The sequence below is a fragment of the Dasypus novemcinctus genome, chromosome 8 (assembly GCF_030445035.2).
Source record: "Dasypus novemcinctus isolate mDasNov1 chromosome 8, mDasNov1.1.hap2, whole genome shotgun sequence".
Classification (NCBI taxonomy): Eukaryota; Metazoa; Chordata; class Mammalia; order Cingulata; family Dasypodidae; genus Dasypus; species Dasypus novemcinctus.
Genome location: NC_080680.1, coordinates 46,110,050 through 46,133,923, shown reverse-complemented (window position 1 = coordinate 46,133,923; position 23,874 = coordinate 46,110,050). Strand labels below are relative to the sequence as shown.

At 43.4% G+C, this 23,874-nt stretch overlaps 1 protein-coding gene across 2 annotated transcripts in view; it reads right to left on the bottom strand.

The window, feature by feature from the left end:
• Positions 1–5,068: 5,068 nt before the first annotated feature.
• The window catches only part of SLC1A1 (solute carrier family 1 member 1), an 83,623-nt gene continuing 64,817 nt past the window's right edge, over positions 5,069–23,874 (bottom strand). For both annotated transcript variants that reach the window (XM_058301794.1, XM_058301795.2), the window contains exons 6-12: positions 20,829–20,927; positions 16,631–16,815; positions 15,368–15,475; positions 13,606–13,728; positions 13,034–13,228; positions 8,148–8,282; positions 5,069–7,312 (exon numbers count right to left, since the gene is read on the bottom strand). In XM_058301794.1, the coding sequence (XP_058157777.1) occupies positions 7,066–7,312; positions 8,148–8,282; positions 13,034–13,228; positions 13,606–13,728; positions 15,368–15,475; positions 16,631–16,815; positions 20,829–20,927 (1,092 nt within the window). In that variant the 3' untranslated portion in view covers positions 5,069–7,065. The remainder of the gene's footprint in view (positions 7,313–8,147; positions 8,283–13,033; positions 13,229–13,605; positions 13,729–15,367; positions 15,476–16,630; positions 16,816–20,828; positions 20,928–23,874) is intronic.

Genomic DNA, 23,874 nt, shown 5'->3' with positions numbered 1-23,874 from the left:
TCAGGACCAAGTAAGTGGCTCCCATGTTAAGAAATTAACAACCTTATCTGCCACATCAGGGTCACCTGAAGCTCCTCCTGTTGATGGCTGCAGCGTCATACAGGGAGCCATGCCTGACCTCAGGTCCTTTCTGTCCTCCCCTGGGTGAGGACCTGGTGTCCCTGCAGCAAGGGAGCTTGGGGCTAGGGCCTGCCTCTGCACACTTGTAGCAGTTTCCTGCTGACGTGGAGCCTGGATTCAGGTGGCCCCAATGTGTCAGGGTGCCTTTAATGGCAGCAGCTAAAAGGTGGGCCTATCCCCAGGCCTGCCCCTCCTTACCAACCTTGGTGGTGGGATCTCAATTGTTGAAAACTGCAAAGATTGTTTCTAAATGGGAGTTCATGGAAATTTGGGGACCCAGGGAAAGATTTTGCAGCTCCCTACAGATATCTGAGGCATACTGGCTAATTGAGTTTCTAGGAGAATCTGTTCTTCTCTAGGGTCAGAATCTACCTGAAGGTATTTTTTATTGCCTCTACCAACTTTCCTTGAAATAAGGCTGGGATTTTAGGTTCCCTGAGCTGTTAAATTTCCCTGAGCTGTTACAATTGACCATTTTGATAATGCGCTTCCTCATCTCTTTGCATAGACATGTGACCGCATGGTTTCTGGCCCTCAGATCTGCCTGTCCCCTCCCTCTTACACAGGAGGTTTAACTGGAATTCAGGGTCCCATACAGAGGCCACTCCTGGCTGTCCTCCAATTTGTACTGCGATCACATAGTGTGGCAGGAAAAGATTAATCTCTTCCTTTTTAGACCGTCAGTAGGCAGGTTGTCCCAATTCCTGAGAAGGCACCCCAATGGGGAGTCCGCTGGAATGCTAGAGAAACCACCCATTATCCCATGGGAGGATAAGTGTGTTTGTCAGCCTTAGTGGTATCCCACTCCTAGACCTGACTGAATGGAAACTGTTTGCCACCCCAACATCCCAGAGTCTGGGAACCCTGCTCACGGTCTCAATGTTCTGGGGATCGGGAGCCCAGCTTGCTGCATGTCTCCAGAGGCTTTGAGGTCTTGGGAGATGTCTGGGTCCTGTTCCTGGCCCAAAGGTACCAACCCAGACTTCCTCCCTGGGAGAGGGACTAGCTAGGGATCCTTCTTTCGGCCTGCTTTTGCAGAGGTCTTAGGAAGTGGCCATGAGAGAGAGCTCATTTTATGGCCACTGCCATGGACAGAGGTATGCAGTTAAACCACACTAAGAAGCTAGAGACCACTGCTAAGAAGCTAGAGTCTTGGGGACCTCACTAAAAAACAAAAGAGGGCACTGACAGGCTTTAAAAGCCTAGACTCTGGGAAGTGGTTGTGGCTCAACTGACAGAGCATTCACCTACCATATGGAGGGTCCAGGGTTCAATACCCAGGGCAGTGCTGCCATGCATAAGAGGTGCCGTGCCACCCAGCGGTGTCCCCCACGTAGGGGAGCCCCACACGCAAGGAGTGCACCCCGCAAGGATTGCTGCCCTGTGTGAAAAAAGCACGGCCTGCCCAGGAGTGGTGCCACACACACACACAGAAAGCTGATGCAGCAAGATGACACAACAAAAAAGTGACACAGATTCCCGGTCCTGCATGACAAGAATGCAAGTGGACACAGAAGAACACACAGCAAATGGACACAAAGAGCAGGCAATGGGGCAGGGTGGGGGGAGAAATAAATCTTAACAATAAATAAATAAAATAAAAGCCTGGACTCACCAGTCTTTGTCAGGTGCCAGGGAGTGTTGCTTACCTCCTTGTCTCCTGGCTGGCTTGCCAAATATATTAGCAGAATGCTTGGTTTCTAGGTTCTTGCTTATGTTGCATAAAGGAATTTAAGAGCATGTCTGTCATAGGGTAGGCAAAGGAGAAAAAGGTTTATCAGGAAACAAGAAAAGAGATAGTACACACCCCAGACACACGTGTGGACATGCTACAGGTAAGGCGCGTGTGGGGCCCTGGGTAGGCCATTTTAAGGCCTTTCTTCCTCCCTGTCCCCATATTAAGGAGGGCTCCCAGCTATTTGCCTTCCTGATGGGTTGCCTTCATACCTTCACCTGCCAGCTTTCAGGGAACCAATAGGGAGGTCTTTCTTTTTGGAGTTATCTGGGGCTTCTTTTGAGCCTGGGAGTTTCAGATGGGACCGTGGGCTTTTTGACTGTCAGAGTTATGACTTTGTTCTCAAGTAGCTGCCTCCCCGTGGGGGGTTTCTAGGTGGGGTCTGACCAGGGGGTTCCCAGCTTTATGGCTTTATTCTGATCAGCTGCCTTCCCTGTTTCGTATACTAACCTTCCTCACAAGGACTCTTTAAATGAAAGTTACATTTAGGCACTTGGAGGATGACCAAAGTCATCTTTGAAACTTGCACGCCTTTAGCACTTTGGAGGGGGTGTGTGTGATGATGGAGCTGTGCCTTTCTGCCTGTGGCTACCGCTCAGTCTTTCCCTCACCTTGAAAAACACCTTTCTACAGAGTCCAGACAAGAAAAAGCAAATCCTGCCTACTGCCAGATCCCCACCTCCTCCTTTCTTCCCCTGGTAGCAGACCTTTTTGCCTGAGAAATGCCAGGAGAGGCAACTCTACTTTGCATATCTTCAAATGCCCAGTAGTGAAAAGAAGGGAGGGTGACATCCTGGTAAGCCTAGCTAATAGCTTTCCTGAGTGACAGAGGAATGACAGCTACCCCAATAATACAGTCTGTCAGGAAAAGGCAGCCTCTTGGAGGGAAAAGAGGGGGTTGGGTCTAAATCCTGCCCCTCAGTTCTTTGGTTGACCCTGTATTTTAGTTTCAGTGTACTTTAGCTCATCTTCTGCTGAGCAATGCTTATTGCTGGCAATCTTCTTTCTAGATATCCTGGTTCTGCTCCATAAGGCCAGAGCTTCCCAGCAAGGTCTTCTAGAAACAGTGGGATTTCTCTAGAAGGAGTCACTGGGTTCCTGTCCTCCTTCTCTGCAGCCAGAATAACAAAAGGTATGTTGATACTTATCTGGTCTTTGGGGTCTTCCTAATAGCTCTCCTGAAACTATTATATCTTAGAAGTGGTAGACCAAATGGAGATACGTAAGTAGTGACTCAGTAAATTTGGAGAGACATTTTCCACATCATGCATGGCTCTGGTTATTTCTAGTGAGGAAAGACATGGAGAACCGGTTATGTGGTTAGCTCTTACTGCTTTCTTAGGAGCTTCATGGCATTATTGAGTCTTGACCATTTAGAAATTTTTCCACCCATTTCCATCTACGATCAAGTAACTGCATACTTTTAGGTGCAGTTACCCAACTGACAATAATGTTCCCAAAGAAAATTTAACAAGGCCTATTTCTTGTTTCTATTATGTGGTTTTCACTTGAAAAATCTAGGGGTGTGAGAGAGGGAGGTACATTTCCAACCCTAGAGGGTATTCAAAAGCCCCATGAGGGGACAGAACAAAATCTGCTTCCCGCAGGTGGGGAGGACAGTTTTTGAGATTCACATGAGCTGCATAGGCTAAGATTTGAAAAGCACACTCCATGCCCTATTCTATTTTTCAGGACAGATGCCTGCCGCAGGGACCCAGAGAAGGGGTGTTACCTGAACATCTCCACCACACACAGGCAGCCTAAGCATTTCAAGCCTCTTACTGTATCTCAGGCTCCTAAATAAATGATTGCAAACACTTGTTTTTGTTCGGTCCCCACATGGTACTTTATAAGGAGAAAAGCTTTCAAGTCTTACACTTTTCAGATTAAAATGTCCCATTTTCAGAAAGCGTTTTCCCCTTTATAGAATGGGGTTTGTCTACTAAGTCTCACTAGGCTGGATACGGTTTGCTCTAATAACCCAGCTAGACCCAAGTGATAAGAGCTACATTCTTTAATTACGTCAGAACAAGGGTCCAAAAACACTTGAGCAATTGCAGTTCCATCTCTGGATTACCCATGTGAATAGGGGTGGGGTGGTTTTCTGTGGGGAGAGGGAGACCCTGGCATTTACTAAAAAGATATTATGTGATAGGGTCTCTGCTATGTGCATCATATACATTTTCTCATTTAATGTCTAAAACCATGTTGCAAGGCAAAAATGATCCCCATTTCACAGAAGAGGAAACCAAGGCTTGGATTATTGGCAAGGGTCACAAAGTTGCTAAAAGATCATAGCTATATGCCCTCTCGCTGTGCTCTGCGATCCCTTGCTGGACAGTTAGAATCGTACAGAATAAAAATTCTGTCCCATAAAATCTCCCAGGATTTGGCCAAAGCGCTGTTTTCCTCTTTCCTGTCCCAGCAGGGCAGATTCTTTAACACCTGCAAAAGCCAGCATGGCTGGCAGCCCGCTGCCTGATTATGGGCCAAACACATTTTCACATGGCTATTCTAAGAATGGGGGCTTGTCTTTAACAAAGAACTATTATCCAGTGGGCTCCCAAAGATTTGTTGAAAAATCAAGTCATTTGCCAGGGCTGATAACACTGTTCTTCCGCATGTGAGTAGGATCCTTCGGACAAAACCAAAATCACAATCTTGCTCAGGTGCACAAATCTTCCAAGCAAATGTCTCTAAGAAGTTGTGTTGTTGGATGTTTTCTCCTATGATGCAAGTGTAAGAAACTATTCTCTATTAGTTTGGCTAGATAGTGACAAGCATTTTTATGAGGTGATACTCTCTGGGATTTAGGGAGCTGTCCATTCCTTGTTGTCCGCATGGGATGTCCCAGGCCCGACAGATCCCTGCCAGAGTGTCTGTTTCCTGGACAGAGCTGTGCACTCATCATCCATAGTGACATTTCAGAGGGTAGTATTGGTCTTTTATGAAACCGTCACTGTCATATTGGGATGAGCCTCTCTCCTACTATAGAAATTTTCAGTGAAATTCTACCTTGCCTTTCTATTCATAATGGTTAACAGGATGAATCAGATTACCCTCCCTCAAACCTTGTTTTTTCTTCCTTGAGGTATAAACAGTATTGGAAAGGGTAATCTGTATGTAATCAGAACCAACAGACCAGGGCTCCACCTTCCCACACTCATTCAAATAAGATAAAAGAACAGATAAGATAAAGAAAAGGGCAGGGAAGAAAGAATGAAGGAAATGTTTATTGAGACTGAACTGGAACATTGTTCTCTTAAATGAATTAACAGCACAGTGTGTTAAGAGGCTGGTTACAAACTGACTTCAAAATAAGGATGACCTGCAGGTTAAGAACAGCTCTGCCAACTGCTGTGCCAATAACCAGAGCAACTTGCTGCCGGGGTAAAGCCATTCAGCCCAGGAGAAATTATTTTTCATTTTTACTTTTGGAGGTACCAGGATTGAACCCAGGACCTCATACGTGCAAAGCAGGTGCTCAACCACTGAGCTATACCTGCTCTGCCCAAGATAAATCAATTCAACTTCATTTATCTTTAGATTTATTTCCTATAAACAACACCATTATTACATTTTGAAATTCACATGGAATCAATGTCAATATTTAGGATGTTTATATTCCAATTCAGCATCTTTCTCTGTAGACCTAAGGTGCAGGTGGTTAAGACTGAGCATTTATTGATTTACTTTTCTGATGTCTTTGGCACAATTCCTGATTTCTTAAATATAAAACACAGGTTTAGGTTGGCTATTCAATACTGCAGAAGCATGACTATTCTGCTATCAGTGTGAGTACAAGTTTATGATAGCATTATTTACAAGACAGGAACTGAAGCATAGACTCTAATAAGCTATCTTCATAAATTAGCAGAAGAATGACAAGCAGTGGATTTTAATAAGCAGAGCCAAGAGGACTGGTTAGAACAACCCTTCCTGGAGGAGGAGTCGAGTGTTATACCAAGGAAGAACTTCCCCTGAACCACCAATATCATGTCTTGGGATTTATTCTGAAAGAATCCAAGGCAGGAACATCTCTTTTCTGGTCAGTGTGGCTTGTTTGACCCACAGAATCTAAATTAAAATACAACTTAGCTGGTAGTTCACCACTGTTATTTGGGCCCTGATGGGTACAAAAGCATGAGAACAGTCAAGGACTGGCAGCTTTGGGTATGACTGACTTGGAAGAGTGAAGCCTTCCACGCGGGTCAGAGGTGAGTGACACTTTGTATATAATATTATAGAGATCTTCCAGCAGCTAGAATCTGGAAATTGTACATGAATGGCTAGGCCACCTTGGAGTATCTCTTTCTGCCTGATACACATACGTGAAATGATCAAAACAACACGATTTCTCATTCTGCTGCTCCTAAAAGAGGAGTTCTGATAGTTATTATTCAAGTACAAGCAGAGTTCTTTTATTTCACATTGACAGTTCGATTCTGATCTGTCTGGAAAATTATATGTAAAAAATAAATACACACACACACACACACACCTCACTCTATACTGAACACTGGGTTAACAGTTACCCAATACAGTATCCCAATACAGTACATGGAAAAAGAACCCTTCTCCCTTTCTTCCAAAGCCCATGCCCATCTTAAAGCTGTTATTGCAGAACTGTGTTGTCTGTTTTTTTTCAAAGTAGCTTCTTTGAAATTGGCAGGAGATGAGTTCAAAACAGATAATTTGGCACATTAGCTAGGGGGTTGTTTAGATGCATTATAATCTATAAAAATGTGAGCGGTCAAAGGAAATCCATGCCAATAGAAAGCCTGAGTAAAAATCTGTAACCAATTGACAGTATATATATATGTGTGTGTGTATATATATATAATTTTATATATATATATACCCAAAACTCCGATCTGTGTGAGAAAGCAATTTCTCTTCCACATCTATTGCCTAATTCCAACAGCTGTTACTTTATATACTCCCCAAATTGTCTCTTATAGAATTAAAAAAAAAATTACACCAATTTCCTTTTCACTGATTTTCTTTCATCCTACCCCACCACCCAGACCCAAAAACCCAGAAAACAAAAGCTGAAAATCCAAATATAGAAAATAACCTGGAAGTCTATATATCAAATCAAATATACAATTGGTCAAATATACAATTGGTCATTAGTATTTTCTTTCCTTAGTTAATGTTTTAATTGGCTGAGATGCCTCTGGTGGAGATGTCCTTTGACAGCGGGGTCTCTAGAACTGTGAGGTCTGGGTAAACGAGATGGTGTCGGACTTGTCTACAGCAAAGCCTCCGTTGACGTAGGACTTCTTGGTCTCTGAGTCATCATTATCAAGTATTGTGGATTCCAACGCAAAGGGGTTCACGATGTTGTCCTCAGATGAAACATCCATCTGCTCCAGCTCTTTCTTGGAGAGCTTCTCCACAATGCCTGTACCAAATGCATCTCCAAGGACATTCACCGTGGTCCTGAACCGGTCCCTGGGGAAGAGAGAATGAGTTAGACAGAAAGCCTAGCTTTTGTTTTCCTTCACCACTGGAGACAGGAAATATTAAGAATTAAGCGGATGCAGAAAGTGTTGTGCTCACAACAAACCTGAGCCTCCTTACAGGCGTGGGGCAGTAGGTGGTTCATAACGATTTAGCATAAGTAAACAGAGCACCAGCTCTGCGCTCCTCAGAAATATCAGTGATTCTCCTAAACCCAGCACTTACCTCCCTTAACTTCCTTCCTCTCTTCCCAAAAGAATGTGAACAGAGTCTTCACATATTTTGGGGGGTCAGAGGGAGGGCCAGAATTCAGTGAAGTATTCACTCCTAATCTCTTCCTGTGGGCATTTCCAGATTTTATGGGAACAGCCCTGTGGCTCTCTTATGGCTAAGGTGAGGGCCTTGGATGGTATATGAGCAAGCAGGGAGGTGTGTCTGCTTGTGCCATTGGCTTTGACAGTGCTGAAGATGCCTGGGAAGGGGCACTGATTTTGAACCAGTTGGTTCTGAACCTGTGATGCTAAATCAGGGCTGGGCTGGGTGAAAGCAGCATGTTGGGGCCTTGCCCTGCTCTTCACCTTATTGTTCTGTTGATCTTGTCCCACACCTAACTCCTAACCTTGAGCACTGGAGATCCCTGGCTTTTAAAAATCACTGCTATAAGTTAGGAAGAGTTAATATTTAAGCATGTTATCAGATGGCCTGGTCAAAGGGAAATAAAAGCAGGAACAGATGGCTCATTAGGCAATCTGTGGAGGGAATGGTGACAGACAGCAGATTCCACATGGCAGGAAGCCCGCCTTCCCATCCGTTCATTCCAACTCACAGGAGCCAGTCGACAGCAATGATCAGGGTGACATCCTCGGCGGGCAGGCCCACGGCACTCAGCACAATCACCATGGTCACCAGGCCGGCCTGGGGCACGCCAGCTGCTCCTATGCTGGCGGCTGTGGCTGTGACACTGTAACCAAAACATACCAGCAGGAAAGGAGTCAGACAACGATTTCTCCCTTCCAGGTCCCTGGTCCCAAACTGTTAGTCCTAACAGCTGTCATCCTTTCCCCCACTGGCCAGTAGGAGATTATCTGCTAAGCATCAGTTTTGCCTCATTATAGGATGAAAGCTGAGAGGGATTGAGAGTGTGATGCTACCTCCTTCCTGGGGTAAACAGGGCAAATCACTATAATGTAAGAAAGCAGAGAAGAAACACATGAGAGGCAAAAGAAATGAGCAAAAGAGACATTCAAGAGGAAGGCAAGAGTTTACCAACTGGGGTTTTATGGAAAACTTTATCCACCCATCCATGAATCCCTTCCTCCTAAATAAGTGCCAGGTACCTATCCACATGCTTTCTTCCTCCCTTTCTCTATCTACTCACCCCCAAACCCCCAGTCATTTGTTGAGCACCTAATATGTGCCAGGAATTTCAGTTACTTTGAAGGAAGGGTGGAGGGATAATGGTAGGAGTGGATGGGGAAGAACACTGCAAGAAAGGGCAAAGGAATGAGGCAATGATTAGACAGGCTTTATGCCATTTCTTGACATCACAAGGCTCGGCCTTTCTGGGAGCTACCCTTTCCCGCACTGGATTGAGAAATAGCTATGACTCCTGTTCAAGGTACAAGCGTTTACTCCTGACTGCTCCCTTTTGCCAGTGGATCCACTTTGTGCAAAAGGAAGAGAGATGTGGAATCCAGGAGAAGCCGCCAAATGAACTTTATATCTTTGAGAAGATCCCTCCTGAGCAGGGAAGATATGAGACTTTCTTCTTCCCTTTGGCATGTGCAGCTTTTCATCAGCAAAGTCTTCCTTAGGTCACTCTAAGGGAAACAAAGGCTCTGTAAAGTGCCTCAACTCAGGTGAGCACCGTACTTTTTGGAGACACGTCCTCACCCATGGGCCAATTCACCATGGGTGAAGAAGCGGAGACTGCCAATTTAAACTAGAAGAATCCCTGATTCTATCCACAAATCCAAAAAGTCTCAGCCTTCTTACACAGCTGATTTGTACGAAGCCCATTCATCTGTCCAGTGTGGTATGGCAGACGGCATCTGAGGCACAGTCAAATGCAGCCCAGAGTCCTCTGACGAGTCCGTGTTCCTTCAGTGGCTGTGACATTAATTTAGAGTAAATTTTATTGGCTTTATATCAATTTAGAGACTTCTGGGGCTGTACCAATTTCTCTAAAAGTTTTGGGCGTGAAAAATCCTTCAGATATGTTTTGACCTAAATACTCTGGAAAACCCAAGTTTTCTTTGAACTCTCGTTGACAACATTTACACCTAATACATTGGTGGGTTTTCCTCATCAGAAGTGATCCTTGCCATGCTCCTTTGAGGTCTCTGAGAAGCCTAAATTCTCCATGATTAACCATGTCTCTATAGCATGAGACTGGGATCGAAACTCAAAATCCATTCAGTCAAGGAAAAGTCTGCTCGTGGGCCTTGACCTTGCTTGCTAACTCAGCCATTTGATGGCTTTGGTCTAAAACGCAGTACTATAAATTTTCAGACAGGGAAAACAATCATCATGGGAAGAAAGTTCTTTCCTAGCATTAAGGCCTGGTTTTAGGACAGGCTATTTAACTCAGCTCTCCAAATGTGTAGGGAGCTGGGTTGTGAAACAGTCAACACAGGTTTTAGAGCCAGGCAGATCTGGATTAAAATCCTTGCTCTGCCGTTTTACTAAGAGTGTCTCTATAGGCAAGTTACTTCTCTGAGTTTCTATTCCTTGATTTTAAGATGGGAATAACAATGCTTACTCTGCAGGCCTATTGTGAAGATTAAATGAGGTAAGGCATCCAGCATAGCCCTGGAAATAGTAGATGCTTAAGAACCAATGCCACCTTCAGAAGTTAAGTATAGAATTACTATATGACTTCTAGGTATACACCCAAAAGAATTGGAAGCTGGGACTCAAACAGATATTTGTACACCAATGTTCATAGCAGCATTATTTGCAACTGCCAAAAGACAGAAGGAACCCAAGAGTCCATTAACCATGTGAATTGACTAATTAGCTCTAGGCCCAAAGTTTATTCCTCTACCAGTTAGGGTAAAAAAACTGGTTAGAAAGATCTAGGAAACTGCTGACTAAGGCAGAGGGAGAGAATTCATCATAAAGTGGCAATACCCAAAAGAACTGGCACCTCATACAAATACCTCTTGGAAATGGGGTCAGTGTGGCCTGGGTTCCAAGGGCCAAGGTGAGAAAGGTGGGAAAATGGACTTGGAAGTATAAAAAGAAGCAAAGAAGCAACTGCTGGAAGTGAAATGCTGGGTGTGAAGCTGAAACTTTCTCAAACATAATTCAAGGTTTCGGTTTTAAAATAAAAATACTCTCTGCTGTTCTCCCTACATGATTTGACTCAAGCTCTTTTGGCAAGGGTTTTGTAGCAACTAAGACTTTTTACAGATTGCACAGCATCTGTACAGTTTCCCAGATGATGTGCCAAATGGTCTATTTTGTACTTGTCTTCAGCCAATTTCAAACAAACTGCAATAAATAATTTATGATTTAGGGATGGGGAGGATTTAAAATGTTCTGTATTAGAATATTGTTCATTAGCCTAGCAAACTCTTAATTTTTGTCTAAACTTTTATGCTTGTGCCAAGACTGGGTACACAAGAGTGAATTAACTCTGAAAGGTTCAAATTCAACTTGGAGTAGGTCAAGGGACCCAGTTTAGTCTTAAACTTCTAAGATAAACTGAACTAAGATCTCCAGGTTAACCCTAATCCCAGTCTATCACTCTTAAGCAGTGCAATTGGATAGAACTTCCTGCAGTGATGGATATGTTCTCTTTCTGTGCTGTCCAACTTGGTAGCTACTAGCCACTTATAGCTATTGAGCCCTTGAAATATGGCTGGTATAACCAGGACTGCATACTTTGTGGGATGCCCTGTTTAAAAATTATTAACTGCAGGGCAGTGACAGTAGAACACTGAACCAAGCACAGGGTGTAAGTATGCTATTGCAGAGGCTGCACACCCATGAAGCTGTCTCTTCCAGTCATGAGTGTGACTGAGGGAATGGATTTTTAATTTCATTTAAATAGCCACGAATGACTGGTGGTACCATACTGGACAGTGCTGGTCAAGAGAAACATTTCTGGCAAATGCCATTTGTCAAATTCACTAAGACATGCTCACTACTTGAGCAGGCAACTTTCAGTTCTCATTTTACAAAAATTCTTTGCAGTAACTGACTCCATGGACCACTGCATCTTTGAAAATCTCTGCTTTCTTGGTTTCCATGACACCATGCTTTCCTGGCACTTCTCCCACCTCTGTTCCTTCTCACTCTCCTTGGGCTTCCCCTTCCCAACCTGCCTCTATGATTAGGATTTTCCAGGGCTCAGTCCGTAGTCCTCCCTACTTAGTGTCCCATCCATCCCCAATGTTTACTGAGTGCTAACTATGTACAAGGTGCCTATTCTAAGCATTTCTGCTATTTAATCTTTACTACTTACATACAATGTGGTTATTATTATTATCCTCATTTTTCAGGTGAGAAAAAGGAAGCTTAGAGAATTCAAGTAATGTGGCCAAGGCCACACAGTTTGTAAGTGGTGTAGTTGAGATTCCAACATAGACAAGTGGCCCTTGACCCATGTGTCTCATGACTGCTGTTAAACTGATGACCCTCACACCTGTACCTCTAGTCCAGACCTACTCTTTCCACTGCCAGCTGTAACTCCCCACTGGGGTGTCTTAAAGGCATTTCAAATTCAATGTGTCAATAAGTGTCCAGTCTATCTTCCTACCTAGAGCTGCTTGTCTTACACTAGTCCCTGTTCTGGTAGGCATCATCTGCCAGGCCAGATGCCAGGGAGTCATCCCAGCCTTCCACTGCCCCTCACCCCTCCTGCATTCAACTGAAGTCTTTTGAGTACATCACCTCTCCTTCATCCCCCCCATCAGTGCCTTGATTTAGGCCTTTTAATATCTTACCAGCCTATTGCAATAGTCTCCTAACTGGTCTGCTAGCTTGTGGTCCTAGACCCCATCCAGTCATCTACCATATTGCCAATTTCTAAAATGTAACTCAGTCCAAAATATTCTGTTGTTTACGCTGCTTCCATGTGCTTCTCATACAAAGCCTATCATATTACCTTGCCTGTCCTCATGTTCTCCATGTCGAGGCTTTAAGCTAGCCATAGCAAATGATCCATACTCTGTAAACAGCTTTAGGGTGCATCACATTGCCCAGCCCCTGGACATGCTATTCTGCTATCCAAAATGCTCAGTGCTGCCTTCTTCTCCCACTGAATTCTTCTCTGTCTCTAAGCCTCTGCTAAATTTCCCCCTCTGCGGGGAAAGTTCTCTTCCCTCCTTGGTGCCTCTGTGGCCCTGATACAAACTTCTCTTACAACCCTTATCATCTCACTCAGCCTTAATTTAAATATCTATATCCCTTAGCCACCAGGAGCCCTTTGAAAGCAGGGACTGGCCCTTAGTCAACTTTAAATCCTTGGTCTGTGCCTAGCATTTACTGGGTCCACTCAACTGAGAACAGAGTAATGCCTTTGGTTGACTAGACCCTGAAGAAGAAATTGAGAGGACCCTGATTCCACCATTTTTAATATAGTTGTATTTAATCTTGGAAAAAGCAACCTGCCACTGGGCCATTCTTGATTGCCCTTCACAGACCACTTTTACTTGAGGCAATCCCAGTAATAGTGATGAAAATAAGTGTGACGCCATGCCCCACCTGATGGTGATTATCTGCCCAATGCTCAAATCCAAGTTATTCAACTGTGCAATAAACACAGCTGCCACTGCTTCGTAGAGTGCAGTCCCATCCATGTTGATTGTAGCACCAACAGGTAACACAAATCTTGTGATCCTCTTGTCTACCTGGTTCTTTTCTTCAGCACAGCGGAAGGTGACAGGCAGTGTTGCCGAACTGTGTGATAAAAAGAGAAAGGAACTTAGGATCTAGGAACGTGGTCCTTAACTCCTGCCTGGGAAAACACCTCTCTTCCAAAAACTAAACCAAGAGCCCAAAACCAGTTCAGAAGGTGGCCAAGATTGCCACTGCTCCCAGTTATACCACAGCCCCTTCCTGGGCTGCAAGCCATGCCAAGAAGGCAGGAAATATTCAATAGGACATGCTCAAGGACAGAGGGGCAGAGAATATGGAAGTCATTTCTAGAATTAAAGGCAGCTACAGCTTTTAGAATTAAAGGAAGCACCAGTTGGAGGCAGTGCTTCATCTCATGAGGACAGAGTTGATGAAGGTTGTTCTAAGAGATTTCTTTCAGAAACCCTTCTTCTATTTACCTGGAAGAGATCATGAGAGCCGTCAGGAGAGCCTGGGTCATGCCCATGGCGAATCGGAAAGGGTTCTTCCGTACGACTATGAAATATATCAGCGGGAGAATGACAATGGAGTGGATTGCAAGCCTGCAAAGGACAGAGAGAAGCAACGTCATAAATAATACCACCTCCTCATACTTAATTCTTCCTTCAAATGGCTTTTTCATCTGGGATAGCACTCATCCTTTCTAATCACCCAGTGAGAAGCAGGGCAGGGATAGATATATGTCACCATTCTGCATATAAGGATGTAGAGGCAAAGCAGATGAAGAATCTTGGCATAGCTGAATTTCACTTTCAGAGTTCCCAGGACATGCAACGTCAAGCTGCCAAGACCCTGTGTGTGCTGTTCCTGTATCCAAAATGCTCTTAGCTTCCTTCCTTCTTCTGCTGAATTCTTTCTGCTCCTCTAAGACACAGCTAAACTTCCCTCTCCTTCCCTCCTGGTGCAACTGTGGCCCCCACACAGCCTCATCATGGCCCTTATCACAGCACCCATCCTCCTCCATCCTGTGGACCCGGCCCGCTGGCACCCATGGTCAGGTATCTGTAAGGCAGAAGTCCCTGCTCTTCACAGTCACACTTGGGCTGACCCTCTTCTCTTATTGATTCCTGCCTTTCAAAACTCTTCCCTGTTCCACATGGAAATGCACAGGTTACACAAAACAGCGGGCTTCAGAAATGAGACTGTTTTGGCAGATAGCATGTAGAGGTAAGTAACAAGTTTAAGAGATTACAGAGAAGTTGTGCCAGGCTGATATAATAGGACATGCTCATTCAAAATACAGATCCTGGAGGTCTAGAGAAAGGGTCTTCCAGATAAAGAGCTTGTGACTTAAGAACTATGAGGAACCGACTTAGTCTGCTGTGAGAAACCTAGATAGAGCGAGAGAATAGAAACCAGCAGATTAAGAAGCAAATGCTGTATAATGGACCCTCCCAAATGCAATTAAGTTCCAATAGATGGCCTGATTGCTCAAGTTGGGTGTTTGGGGATATTGACCTGTGGGAGACAAATCAATGCTATTTACTCATTCCCTCTGTCAATATTTCTTAGCACATGTAATGTATCCTGCCCCGAGCTGGGTGTCACGGGACACCATTCATAAATACTCCCACTGTATCTCCCCTCAAGGACTAGGTTGTAACAAACACGCAAATGACCTGTTCTGCTGCTTTCCAGCTTTATGGCTCTTAAAAAACCCACACAATTCCCACTACCCTGAAGATTTCCCAGCACCCTCTTTGACACCCTATGATGCAAGAATGGAAGCGTTACCATCCTCAGCAGTAGGGTTTGAGCCAACCAGCCATCCTACTCTGCTTTCATTTAGGTCCTGCCTAATTTCTTTTAGGCTCGGAGTATGTGGACTCTTCTTACTTGCTGGGTTAGTTTACATCATTCAAGAAGTGAAGGCCAGGAGAGAGGCCAAAAGGGGCTCCAAGTAGGTTTTGTTCATTTTAAAAAATGATTTTTAACACAACCAGTAGAGGCAGTGACAAAGTCTGGTTCAGGTTGTTCTGCCAAGCACTGGCATTAGCACAGTGCAATCCACCTACAGTGCGGCTGTTAAAGGGCAGCCCCTCTCCCCGCTCTCTTATCTCTGAACCCTATCTTTTCTGCACCAGGGAGAGAAGCCAGTTTTCACTAATTGAAACCCAACCTCTCAGAAGCAATCCATTTGATCAAATGAGATTTCTGTTTCTTCTCTCGAGTGTGACATACCCACTCAGGACTGTGGCCATGTAAAGGCCCAGCTTGCGGAATATTTCCCAGTCTTCAACTTCTATGATCTTCCCAGCAATCAGGAACAGAATACCGAGTGGCATGTAACTGGAAAGTAAGCACAACAAAGACACACTTTCATTACTGGGTGCCTCCTTGGGCTGGGATTATTGGGGAAGAAACAAGACAGCACATGCATACTTGGCTTGGCATGGGAGCTTGCCTGGAAGGAGCACAGAGTTCATAATAAAGCTCCTACGTTTCAAGCCTGGGTGGCCGCTGGATCCAGCTTTTAGTACCTGTGTGCACCTGATAACCTACCCACCTGAGCTACCATAATGGGGCAAACTTGGCAAGGACGTGTGGTCATACTGGTGCACATCCCATACCTTTTTCCCACTATACATACATCCTGCCAAAGGGGGCACCTGCCAATGCCACTTCAGTCTGACCCTCACCTCCCAGTATACTCTTACTACACAGACATTTTATTTCCCAGGTAGGAGCATCAGCAGTAGAGGCTGATGTGGTTGCAATAGCTCTATTTATGAAGCTCTTCTTACAGGCTTTGTATTGGGTTAAGTATTTTATGTGCATTTCATGTGGTATACTTCTACAGCCCTGGATGTAGTTTCTATGATCCTTTTATACAGATGACAAAGCTGTGGTTCAGAGGGATTAACTGGCTGGTTTCATGACCCCCTTATGTCACTGTCAATGTCTATACATTGGATTAAATAACACTGAGTGGATTCAATATGAAATAAGTGAGGCACTCGGGTGTCCTTGGAAAGGTGGATTTTCTGGCATCTTCAAAAACAGGGCTGATACTCTGGTGATACCACCTGTATGTTCACCACTGGAGCTTTCATTCACATGGGTTAGTGCCCATATGGTACCAGTTTTAAATATTTTGAAAATCACTTCTATATGTGTTCTAATAAGGAAAGCACTTTGTATTATGATGTGCCAGAAACTCCTTCACACCATTCCTTGTAAAAGTGACTTCTTAGTTGAATGCCTGTTGGGAGCAAGATGATGTCATAGGGCTTTGGTGGAAAAGGTGATGGCTGATATCTAGACTTTTGTTAGCAAACTAACTCTTAAGTACTATGTGGAAATTTTAATAGTCTAGTGTCTTGATATTAAATGTTCTCCCTCTCTAGGATGAGGCTTGGTGAGAAATATAAGCCTCTTCTTTCTAATTTTTAGGGGACAGAGTTGTCAGGGGAAGCAAGAAGGCATTAAATGGCGTCTACTCACCACATAATGATCTGGACAATTTTCATGGTTGCATCATTCAAAGCATTAAAGAAATCCACCAGAATCTGCCCCTTTTCTCCCATTTTTCCAATGACAATTCCAAAGATGAGGCAAAAGACAATCAAGCCCAGAACATTTATGCCATCTGAATACATGCCCACTATTTTGTATTCTTTTGTTTCGTTCTGTGGATCAAAACCAAGAAAATGTATTGGTGCCCGATTATAATTTTGTTAGAGTTCACATGTCCTGAAATGAGAAGACAGGCTAGCCAAACACAATGAAACAGTGATCTACAGTCAGACTCAACAATATTTTAGGAAGTATACTTTTTAAAACTATGCATGTGTGGTGGTTTGTACCACTCTGCACCCCCAAAAACCATGTTCTTAATCTATTCCAGGGGATGTGAACCTATTGTAAGTAGGACCTTTTGATTAGGTTACTTCAGTTAAGGTGTGGCCCACCTCAATCATGATGGATCTTAATCCTATTACTGAAGTCCTTTATAAATAGAATGAAATTCAGATAGAAAGAGAGAGCCACAGGGAGCGGTCAGAAGCTGAAATCAACAGAACCCAGAAGAGAAGGGAGAGGCCAGCAGAGCCACCAAGGACCTTGCCACGTGACAAGCTAAGGGCAAGGATCGCCAGCAGCCAGCCCCATAATGCCATTTGGAAAGAAAGCATTTCCTTGATGATGCCTTGATTTAGACTTTTTCTTCTTCTTTTTTTAAAGATTTATTTCTCTCCTTTCCCCCCCGCCCCATTGTCTGCTCTCTGTGTCCACTTACATCCTCGGTGGCACTGGGAAACTGAGTTTCTTTTTGCATCATCTTGCTGCATCAGCTCTCTGTGTGGGATGCACTTTTTTACGCAGGGCAGCTTTCCTTGCAGGGTATGCTCCTTGCACGTGGAGCACCCCCACACAGGGGCACCCCTGCGTGGCATAGCACTTGTTATGCGCGGCAGCTCTGCACGTGGGCCAGCTCACCACATGGATCAGGAGGCCCTGGGTATTGAACCCTGGACCCTCCCATATGGTAGGCAGACCCACTTCCGCTTCCCTGATTCAAACTTTTCCCAAGCCTCAAACCATCAGTGAATAAATTCCCATTGTTTAACCCAGCCCATTTCATGATATTTGCTTGAGCAGCCCAGGAAACAAAGACAGTATGAAACAATATTACACATCCCTCCCAATTAAAAAGATTATTTTTTACTCCCTCTCTCAGCTGGGAATCTTAGTTTAAAACATTTAACATCCATATTTGAATATTTCTTTTGAAGATTTTCTTATTCTGGAATAACAATTCTGCAGTGTTTTACATTTTTAATAAGAATTTTAGAATTGAGATACTTTTCAGGGTTATTTAACTAATAGCTACATTTGGAATCTGCTTTTAAAAAGATAGGGATTGGCAATGCAGGAAATGCAAAATATTTACCAGTGTGAAAATTCTGGGGATGTTTTACCATCTGTTTTACCCTGATAATTAAGCACAGGAACATTTTTTACTCTCTATGGTCTTATATGATCAACAGGAGTTTAGGACTATAAAATTTAAGACAAAAGTATATCATCTTTGGTCTGAGGATTTTTTCCCAAAGACACAAAGGAAATAATGAGTTATAGAAAGTCTAGCCCATTTCTATATTTTCTGCACTCCTCACCTTGGATGGGAAAACTTTGGAAAAACCTTTTGATTTAAGCGGAATCCTCCAAAAGAAGTAATGCAAATAAAATAACCAGATCCTTACCACTCAGAATAATTTCATCACTTTATCCTGGGTAAAAATAGCATGAGATTTATTGAGAAATTTCGTAGGGAAATGACTTAATCTGAATGGTGCAAACAAGATTTATAAGGAATTGTGTTGACTAGCCACTTGGGTACACCAGTTGTTTTCAAGTAGCATGTGCATACTGCACTGGGTACAGCATAAGATCTTTTTTTTTTTTTAAGATTTTTAAATTTATTTTTCCCCCTTTCCTTCCTGCCCCTCCCCGCCACCCTGCTGTTTTTGCTGTCTGTGTCCATTTGCTGTGTGATCTCCTGTAACTATTTCTCTTTTTTTGTCTTCTCATCTTTCTTCTTTAGGATTCACCTGGATTTGATCCTGGGGACCTCTGATGTGGACAGAGGTTCCCTGTCAGCTGTGCGACCTCAGTTCCTGGTTTACTGCTGCGCTTCACCTTGACTCTCTCCTTTGTGTCTCTTTTGCTGTGTCATCATCTTGCTGCATGACTCGCATGGGCACTGGCTTGTTGTGCGGGCACTGGCTTGCCATGCAGGCACTCACAAGGGCACTTACAAGGGCACTCGGCTTGCCACGCAGGCACTCGGCTTGCCATGTGGGTACTCACGCAGGCACTCGGCTCACTGTGTAGGCACTTGGCTCACCATGTGGGCACTCGGTTTGCCCAGGGGGCAGTTGGATCATCATTTGGGCACTGGCTCACCATGTGGGCATGCTTTCTCTTCTTTTTCACCAGGAGGCCCCAGGGATCAAACCTGGGTTCTCCCATATGGTGGGTGGAAGCCCTATCACTTGAGCCACATCTGCTTGCCAGCATAAGATCTTAAAATTCAGCTGGAGAGAAGACTAACCATAGAAAAGTGTCCGTGATAAGATGATGTGTAATGAACTGCACAGTCAATTGTAATGTGGAAGAAGGACATGAACAAGGACCGGATGGTCAGTGAAGGCTTGAGGACTGGGCAGCCAGGAGATAAAAGCATGTTTCAGAAAAGCGATAAGCAAAGGCAAAAGTTATCTTGCATTCACTGATCTTCTGTACCACTGAGTAATCCTTAACCATCTTTGCTGGTTCCAAAATTAGTTTAAACCCCCTCGTTGAATGCCCAAACACCTTTTTCTTCCCTATTGTAACACTCATCATCCTTCCCATGAAAGCAGATGCCACATCTAATTTTTCACCATTATAACCTCAATGCCAACAGGGCCTGGCACCTGGGGGGTGGTGGTGCTCAGAATACATTTGTGGAACCACACTGCAAGGCAGGGAAAGGGAGTCATTGAGGAGGCAGATCTAGATGGTATAGAGCAGGGTTCTTAACCAGGGGTCCATGGATCCCCAAGCGGTCTGTGGAAAGATTTCAGGGGGTCTGTGAGCTTGAATTGAAAAAAAAGCAACTTATCTTTATTTTCTCTGACCTCTAACTAGAATCTAGCATTTCCTTTGCTTATGAATGTATGTAATAAATTATAGTTGTGTTCATTTTTTATCACATTACCGTTGTTGCATATCTCAAAAAATCGCTTACACTCATCCATACTTTGAAATTACAGTAGTTGCTAGACCCAATGCTAGCTGAATGTCATAAAACTTTCAGCCACTATATTTTGAGAAGGGGTCCAGGTTTTCACCTGCCTAGCACAGGGGTCCGTGGAACAAAAAATGTTAAGAACCCCTGGTATAGAGGGACCCGCCCAAAACTGGGGAACAGTAAGCTGGAAAAAACCAGTGAGAACCCAGGACACTGAGGGCTCAGAACCCAGTCACAGGGGTGAAGGCTTTCTGCAGTAGGAAAGAAGCAGGGAGCCATTTTCATTTGAATTCTTTAGTCTACAAATACTTAAATTTTTTTTTTTAAATTAAGAGCCTCCCTTGCTTTGTGAAGGCAGGAAGAAACATTTGGGGAGAAATGGACTACAGGCCTACAAATACACAACCTACAAATACAATACTTCAGACTCAATCTCCAATTCTGAAACCCTTAAAAGCTCTGAAAGCTTTTTTTAACTTTTATTGATAAATTGAGGGCAAACTCTATCCTGAAGAGCAATAAGGCTATTTATAGTCTTTATTTCTCTGACTTAATAGTTTTCTGCAACTAACTTAATGTCATGAGTTAGTTGCAGAAAAACTGAGGTGCCTGGCTCTGGAGTGTTGCTGCCAGTTCCACTTAAGGGAGTTACATAATATCTAGTACAGAGAATCATGTGGTTCTCCTAGAATCTGAAAAACTCTGCATGATATTTGACCAGAGAGTTTTAGAAAAGGAATTGTGGACGTAAAGCAGTTCTCAGATGTGCCCAGCTCTCTGAGTGGCGCTGTGGAAGGAGGGGCCCCAGGGCTCATCCTCTCCACGTGGTGTTCCCACCTTGCCCTCACGCAGCTCTCAGCCCCTGCTTAAGGCGCAGGGCAACAGGCGTCAAGCAGGAAACAGTACCTTAGAAATTGCAGTTGTCATGACAGCTGTGACAGACTCATCTGTGACGTTCATCGCTGGCTCATTGGGAGGCTTCACTTCTTCGCGCTTGGTTTTGTACTGCACAGTAGAGACAAAATAAAAACAAACAAGCAAACAAGAAAAAAGAGGTTTTTAACTCCGGAGACTAAAGCATAGGAAAATGTCAGTTTGGACAAACAAGTGCCACTGAAGGGTTCCACCTCTGCGCCATTGTTGGCTTATATATCTATTTAATCGTAGTGTGCATACAGCCTTCCAGATGCTTTTTTAAAAACTTTTTATTTTGAAATAGTTTTAAACTTACTGGACAGTTACAAAACTAATACAAACCTATGCAGAGAACTCCAACATATCCCTACCCCGCCATACCCACATCTACCAATTTTATCATTTTGCCACATTAGCAGTTATCATTCTATATACCTATCAACTTATCAATTTTCCGAACACTGGAATGTTCTCTGTAAGTTATGAATACTGCCATGTACATTTCCTAAGAGCAAGGATATTCACGTCTGCAACCACATTAAGTGCAGGTACCAAGTTTAAGAAATTTAACATTTGATAGAAAGCTTACAGTCCAGATTCCCATGTTTTCATATGTCCCAACAATGTCCCTTTGAGCCATTTCTTCTTCCTGATCCATCCAGGATCATGTATTGCATTTAATGGTCATTGTCTCTTTAGGTGCTCTATATTTCTTTCTTTCTGTTTTTAATTGTAGGAACATATATATAACATAAACCTTCCCCTCTCAACCACACCCAAGTATACCAGACAATAGGATTAATCACAGTCACAATATTGTAGCACCCTCATCACCTAATATTACTAAAAATTTCCTATCTTCCCAAACAGAAACCTTACACCCATTTATGCATTGGCCCCCTGCTCCTGGCAACCTGTACTCTTAATTTCTGTCCCTATGAGCTTGCATATTCTTTGATAATTTCTTTGCAGTCACCATGGGGCTTAAATTTAATATTCTAAGTCTATAACTATCTCCTTTGCTTTAATACCAATTAAATTTCAATAGTATATACAAACTGTTTCTATAACCCTCCATCCCTGCACCTTTATGTAGTTCTTGTCACAAATTACATGTTTATACATTATGAGAGAAAAAAAACACTGATTTACCATTACATTTTATGCATTTGCCTTTTAGGTCCCATAGGAAGTAAAATGTGTAGTTACAGACCAAAAAATACAATAGGACTGGCATTTATATTTATCCATGTCATTACCCTCACTGAAGATCTTTATGTCTTTATGCAGCTTCAATCTATTGTCTAGTGTTCTTTCCTTCAACCTGCAGAACTCTCTTTACCATCTCTTGCAAGGCTGGTCTGGTGGTGATGAACTCTCACAGCTTTTGTTTATGTGGGAATGTCTTAATCTAGCTCTCATTTCTGAAGGACAGTTTTGTGGATATAGAATTCTCAGATGGCAAGTGTTTGCTTTCAGCAATTTACATATGTCCTCCCACTACCTTCCTGCCACTGTGGTTTCTGATAAGAAATCAGTACTTAATCTGATTGAGGTTCCCTTTTATGTGACCCATTGTTTCTTTCTTGTGTCTTTCAGAATTCTGTCTTTATCTTTTGCATTTGACAGTTTCATTAAATATGCTGTGGTTTGGGTCTATTTGAATTTTTCCTGTATGGATGTGTATATTTATGTCCATTAAATTTGGGAAGTTTTCACTCATTATTTCTTTGAATATTCTTTCTGCTCCTTTCTTTCTTTTCCTTCAGGGACTCCCACAAGGTGTATAGTGGTATGCTTGATGGTGTCCCACAGGCTCTGTTCACTTTTCTTTCTTCTTCTCTGTTCTTAGACTGAGTGGTTTCAATAGTCTTTTTTTCAAGTTCACTGACTCTTTCTCTCCTAGCTCCCATCTGTTGAATGCTTCTAGGGAGTTTTAAATTGCTGTCACTCATCTTCAGCTCTAATTGGTTCCTTTTCATAATTTTCATCTCTCTGTTGACATGCTCTCTGTATTTATCTATTGTTTTTTTTGATTTCCTTTAGTTCTTTGTCCCTATTTTCCTTTGAATCTTAGGGCATATTTAGGACCCTTTTTAAAAAAGCCTTTTTCCTGGAATATCCTAGAATCCATCTTCTTCATTGATGGTTTCTAATGCTTTAATCTTTGCCTGTGCTATCCCCTTTCTTTGTATGCTTTGTAATTTTTTATTGAAACCTAAATATTTTGATATTTTAAGGTATTATCACTGGAATTAAGATTCTGAGGCATCTGTCCCTTAAGCTATTCAGCTAGTGTTATGACAGGGCCTTCCCTGATTGCCAGAAACTAACAAAAAAAAAAAAAAAGAAGGAAAAATACCCCAGCTTTCCTGGTCTTTTCATATTGACCGGTGGGAGAGCTCTTACAATGAGTTTAGAGGATAGTGCCAGGCCAAAACAAAGGGACCTCCCTGATTCTTTCTGTGCATATGTCTTGGGCGTATGCCAGTGGCCCAAGGAATTCCCCCATTTACATGGATATGAATGTCCCCCCTTCCTAGGAAACAATTTCGTCATGGCTCCGGGCACTGCACTGCATGTCTTACAGCCAGCAATTCCTTGTCTCAGGCAGCATGACTTGACTGCTCTCTCTCAGTGTTCTGTAGGGGGCTTCCGTGAATCACCTTCTATTAATACATGCAGGGCAAGTTCTCGGACGGTGAGGCCCTCATGTTCCCAATAGACATACACACTCCCAGGATGTGCATGTGGTCCCCTGCACCTTCCAGAACTGAGCCAGGACCAAGGATCATACTAGAAGCACAAGTTGGCTTTGTGCGGTACCCATGGGAGGTGAGGAAGGGGCCAGCCAGGGCACCACGAGAAGCTACCTTTTTAAAGTAGCCTTTTTGATTTGGCACTCACCCTGTTACTGCTGCCCTTTACTTATTTTTTTGAGCTTTGAGAAAGATGTTTCTGCCAGTTCTTGCTGGTTGTTCAAAGCTTTTGTGGGGGCACAGGGCCCTGAGGTGTCAAACTTTGGCATCTTGATTGG